General features: G+C 40.5%; 1 protein-coding gene across 1 annotated transcript; it reads right to left on the bottom strand.

The window, feature by feature from the left end:
• Positions 1-402: 402 nt before the first annotated feature.
• On the bottom strand, positions 403-5,258 carry LOC133446766 (uncharacterized). The gene is made up of 15 exons (XM_061724842.1): positions 4,883-5,258; positions 4,408-4,500; positions 4,242-4,319; positions 3,947-4,030; positions 3,775-3,864; positions 3,297-3,627; positions 2,806-3,091; positions 2,605-2,628; positions 2,293-2,502; positions 2,118-2,209; positions 1,890-1,994; positions 1,666-1,780; positions 1,501-1,582; positions 774-938; positions 403-670 (listed from the first exon to the last, which is right to left on the bottom strand). Exons 1-15 carry the CDS (start codon positions 5,074-5,076, stop codon positions 403-405), a joined length of 2,217 nt encoding a protein of 738 aa, XP_061580826.1. The 5' UTR covers positions 5,077-5,258.
• Between the last annotated feature and the right edge of the window lie 278 nt (positions 5,259-5,536).

The raw sequence follows: 5,536 nt of genomic DNA, 5'->3' as shown, positions 1-5,536 counted from the left end.
TCTGGCAGCATGGGCGCCTGGGTGTGGGCAACAGAGTTGTAATACCAAGCTGCTGTGTTTGGAAAATCAGAGACACCTTTACAGACCCAATGGGACAGTACACTGGTTTCAGGGTTCGCCGTCTTCTATAGGATGGAACCTTTGAGGATTACTGAAAATATTTTGATATTGTTTTTTTTTTCTTATTTCCATTTTTTCCTGTGTTTGTGTGTGTTCAAAATAAAGACATTTGTGCAAAACAAGACAGACTTTTATTTACACACTTTCAGAAAATAGAACAATTCTTGAAGTTTCTTATTTGCATAGTGACAGCAGTTATCCCATACATTATTATGAACAATAAGTAATCTATCACAGTAGCAGTAATGAACAACTGTTAGTCCATGTACAAACACATGATCCTCAGTGTTCACTTTGGGGAACAGTCTCACCACGTGTCACATGTGTCCTAACTAGCTCGAGTGTTGGGGGGGGCGATACTGGAGCCAGGAGCCCTAAGCGCCGGGGGTCATCTGGCCTAAGTGTCTGTCTCCTGGGAAGGCCACCTCCACTTTGCAGCCTCCTCCTAAGAATGGCTCTCTGCAGGTCTGGAATGTAGAAGTAATCCTTCTTCTCCTTTAGTGCGTAAACACTCCAGGATTTTGACTTCTTATTGTAGTACCGTCTGTAACTATAAGGAAGCACCAATTTCAGAATACTCTTGTTTTACAACTATCAAGAAACTGCTCTAAGATTACAATAGGGAATTGCTCTGCAGATATGCATAAACTTACATCTTGTGTCCATCCTTGTTTCGTGCTGGGAGGCGGCCATTGTGACAGTTATAATCAATTGCAGCGAGCAGAGTCCGCGTGTGATACACTGCTGGAGTGTAGGAGAACCGCTTCCCTGCATACATTAGTATGTGATTCTGGAAGTTTTCCAGATCTGATGTAGTCCTGCAGAGTGTGAGAATAAAGATACAAAAACATTATGTCTTCCTGATAATTACTGACCTATAAATCAATCGACATACTTTGTTGATCACAAGTTTGAATTTTTTTCGTTGTTGAAGTCACGGTAATTACACAGACAGTAAAAGCAAGTAATGTATAGCTATATTAAAAAATACAGAAATGTATATATTTATACACTCACAAGATAAAACGACACATTATAAACACCATAAGGTTTCTTTTACTACCCTTGTTATTATTTTAATATAATTCCAACAAAGTAGATTTCTTTTATATACTTATATGGTGTTTATATTGTATTCCTTTTATCTGGGAGTGTATACTTTGCCTATATATTTCATTTTTCTGGCTATATTTCACTGTATCTACAAATGTGTTGCTTTTACCATCAGTGTATAAATATCTGTATACAGACCTGCAGATTCAAATTGTTTACATAGATATTGACATTTGATACAGTAGCAACACTTACACCAGCTGTAGTAGTTTCAGGATAATTGTTTTTGTAAAACACACTGACATAGGTGTTGACAAAAGTGCATACCTGAAGGTGATGAATTTCTTTACATCCTTCAACCATCTCTTGTCCAAGACGACGGCTACAAGGGCTTGATGAGCTGCTGAACCTGTAATGACACATTTCATTGTGAGATGGACAAAAGTCCATTCAAAGCAACACACACTCCTCATAAAAATAGATTGGAATTACCTTGTTTTATCCAAGGTTTTTCCTGGGCGTCATCATCCAGTGGTTCATGCTCACAGGCTCCAGTTGCCCATGTGTGCTGGTTGCGAACATGATGAATGACAGCATGCCACTTCATCTGCACAATTAGAAACCATGTATGAACTTGTGTGATCGGACAATACATCTGTACCCAACTCAAACACATGTTTTAGTTTACAGCATCAATTTACTTTGCACAAACATACCTTGAAGTCCTCCACAGACGATGCTTGCTTAGCACAATACCAGAAATGGTTCACGATGTCCCGGATCCAAGGCAACAGTTCAGACTGCTCCCTCACCGTACCAGCCTGAAAACAGAATAGACCAGTGTTAGACAGTCACAATAAAAATGCTGCTTCATTGCAGCACGTTATAAAAATGTAGAAATCTAGTCACCAACAAATCCTTCATAATACAATGAAATTGCATACCCGTCTGAGCTTCTTCCCTAAACTTTTCGCTGCATGCCAAATATCTAGGGAATGTTGTAGTCCCCATTCTTTGTATTTTCCATGTTCTGGATCTGTGAAAAAAAAGAACCATTTACAATCACAAATACATCCATCTGAACATCCAGAATCCAAATCTTACGGCCATTTCACTCACTCAGCAAAGCAGAAATTTGTGTGTGGGCATCAGTGACCACTTCTGTTATGCGTATCACCGGCAGAAGTGCATCCATGGTTCGTATGAAGCACTCCTTCTCCATGATCACAGAGTTTCGGTTCGTTTCTCGCTTATCCAGGGAGACGATGTGCACAATGTCTCTAGATTCCTGCTCTATGGTTGTGTATGTGCAATACTGAGCACAGTGGCCTGCAGAATGAAAACCATGGTCGTCAATATGTGAACTGTGCAAATCAAAATCTCTCTCTCGCTCTCACTCTCACTCTCACTCACTCACACACACACACATACCTGGAGAATCCATCCTGCCATCACCTTATGGGAAGACAAGACAAAAAACAAACATTACAAAGGTAACACAACATGGTCTTGATCAGTTATAGCAAACTAGCAAAATGACAATAGCAGGATATAACAATTATTCTTGTCTTATTCACTAACATTTTATGGATACAGATCACAGGCGGCAAAGCTACCAAAACAAGGACTCACCAAGAAGAACAACCTTGTCCTTCTCGCGTAAACGGGCCAGAACACCAGCTCTCATGTTCTGCCAGAACTCGTCAACAGGTTCAATGCAGTAGCTATCCTGGATTTTGAAATATGTTGACTCTGCTACCATCCCCATCTGCATGCAGTTGAACAGAAAAGCCACTTTCCTGTAGTTGTTTCCTGATAATAAAATGTTTGTGGAGAGCATGAAGTCCCCTGCTTGCATCCCATATTTCAAAAGTGGCTGTGAATTCCACCTCCAGAGGATGTGTCCAAAAGGACATAGCTACAAGAAAAAAAACGAAAAGTCAAAGAAGTGCAGCATAGTTACTATTCCAAACACTACTACAATGTTGACACGCTTACACCAACACATAACCTAAAAATAACCAAGTTTTCAATTCTTAACCTTAAAAATGTTCTTTTGTGTGTGAGAACACACACACACACACACACACACACACGCGCACACACAATGATTGTATGCTTACCCATTCCAAAACAACTCCAGTTCCCCGGGCATTCATTTCAACTTGAAATGGTGGTCTTCCTTGGCATTTTACACCAGTTATTCTGTTCGGGTAGTTGCATGCTTTCATAGGTAAGTGCAGATAAGAGGTCAGCATCTTCAAGTTGTCAAGGTAAGAGATGCAGGCCTTCTTTTCAATCAGTTCATCTTCATGGACAACTTTCAGTTCGTCTGGCAAATCTGTCAATTCATCGTCTGTGGGGTCGGGGATGGCAACATCTAGCACAGTCTCGTCCATACTTATTTGTTGAAGCTGCTCGATGTTCGCAGCCTTTGATGCTACACCACCAACACTGCATAAAGAAGCAAAATAAGAAGGCAAAATAAGGAAATCTTACAGATTTCCTTACTACTACTACTACTAATAATAATAATAATATTAATACACTTCCTACTCCTAATACCAATACAAGACGATGAATGAGATGATTTCAACATACTGTAGTTGCAGAAACGGAGCATATTCCTCGTCCGAGCTGTCCCCATCCTCACAGAATCTTGGGTCTTTCCAGTTCTCATCCATTTCAATACTGCACATAAACACACATATACGTAAGCAGGAAAGAAATATCAACAATACAAAATGTAATACAATTCATTAGAAAGACTTACTAGCTGTTCCTTGGATCATTGACTGCATCCTCATCCGGAGAGTCTTGGTGCTCTTCTTCCTCCACAATACTCAGAGAATGAATGCTGCAGATAGAGTAGAATATAAGTACACTTTCAGTAGACAATAATAGAAATACAAGTGTGGAAAAAAGATACATTCAGTCAACATTAGTTACACTAATAAACATTCATTCACTGTCTTAGACAAACTAAGAAGGGGCAGCAAGAGCAAAAACTGTGCTACACTTTACATAATCAACCACAAGTACTAAAGCCTTCAGCTAATGAAACTCACCTGGCCTCTAAAACACAGACCTCTTCTGCCTCAGCGCGTTTTTCCATCATTTGCACACCTTCCATTTGAAATTCACCCCTGAGTGAAAACAGAAATTCAGACAATGATGAAAAAATAAAATAAACGTTACACAAAACATAAAACTGCAGGCCCTGTAAAAACGTACCTATCACGGTCCGACTCCTCTGTTATGCTGGACACTATAGGCTGTAGAGGGTGTTGTTTGTGGGGAGTTGAAGTGACTTCCTTCTTTTGATAGCTGTAGAGAAATAACATGTATGAAAAAGGGGGGGAGGAACACAACAGAACCCCCTTTGTCTCTGTAACCTACAGTCAGCACAAGCGACTTGGTCAGGTAAATCACATGCAAACTCAGATAATAATCCCGAATTTTCAAACGGAGGAAGCTACACATTTACCTAAAACATTTATATTTGCGGTTTGCAGTCATCGTTTACGACTGATAATCCTAACATTTGCTTTTGAAAATTACCATCTCAGCAATAAATAGCTACCAGCTTGATAATTCCGACCTCTACTGGGTTTATGAACATAAACGGAGGACTAGATGGCCTCAGTGATAATACAAGACACATTACAAACTCAAAAGAAGTGTATATAGATGATATAAATGTACTTACTAGTCCAACAATAACAGGGCTAAATCCCCATCGGTCGGACATCCTTCCTCGTCTTTCAGCTCACGCCAACGCGTGAACGCCGGGCCAATGTTGATTCTCGTCCGGGCATTTAGTTTGTTACTCTCCCGCTTTCTTTTTTTCGCCTCCTGCGATAAAACTTTTATTCTCTTCGGATTTTTCGCTGCTTCAGCCATGATAACAACTCCACGTTTCTCTCACCACGAGTTCTCCTCAGCTCTGCGCTCCAAGCCCCGCCCATTTTCGTCTCGACTACGAATCAGGAAGGAGGGGGAAGTGACGTTTGTGCCGTAAAGCAGTCAAAGCCGTAAAATTTGTAGTTTTTTAGTGTGGCAGGGTTCCTACCATGCTCCTCAAAGTTACATAGTGCCAGTGAATGTGAAACAGACCCCCCCAGACCATGACAGAGGTGTCATTAAACCTGTTGGAAGTTGATGTACCATCACAATGACTCTGGAAATATGATATTAAGGTGAAAAAGTTACGTAGTGTCGCTTTAAGTAAGGTAACAAAGTATTTGTACTTTGTTACTTGACACCTCTGTTCAGGTCACCTGGTCCGACTCCGACTACAAACTTTATGAAAGAGTTTCCATCAGCGGGGGTTAGGGTTTCTCACCGGGCCTGAACCAGGAAC

This window comes from Cololabis saira, chromosome 7 (genome assembly GCF_033807715.1).
Source record: "Cololabis saira isolate AMF1-May2022 chromosome 7, fColSai1.1, whole genome shotgun sequence".
Lineage (NCBI taxonomy): Eukaryota > Metazoa > Chordata > Actinopteri > Beloniformes > Belonidae > Cololabis > Cololabis saira.
This window is presented reverse-complemented; position numbering and strand designations above follow the sequence as displayed.

What these genes read in the sequence shown, in the direction of transcription:
- LOC133446766 (XM_061724842.1), bottom strand. Translation starts at nt 5,076, where the DNA reads ATGGCTGAAGCAGCGAAAAATCCGAAGAGAATAAAAGTTTTATCGCAG. An exon ending in GAGGAGTCGGACCGTGATAG is followed by an intron (nt 4,320 to 4,407) that starts GTACGTTTTTAC and finishes GTTTTCACTCAG; the next exon opens with GGGTGAATTTCAAATGGAAG. An exon ending in TAGGGAAGAAGCTCAGACGG is followed by an intron (nt 1,995 to 2,117) that starts GTATGCAATTTC and finishes TTCTGTTTTCAG; the next exon opens with GCTGGTACGGTGAGGGAGCA.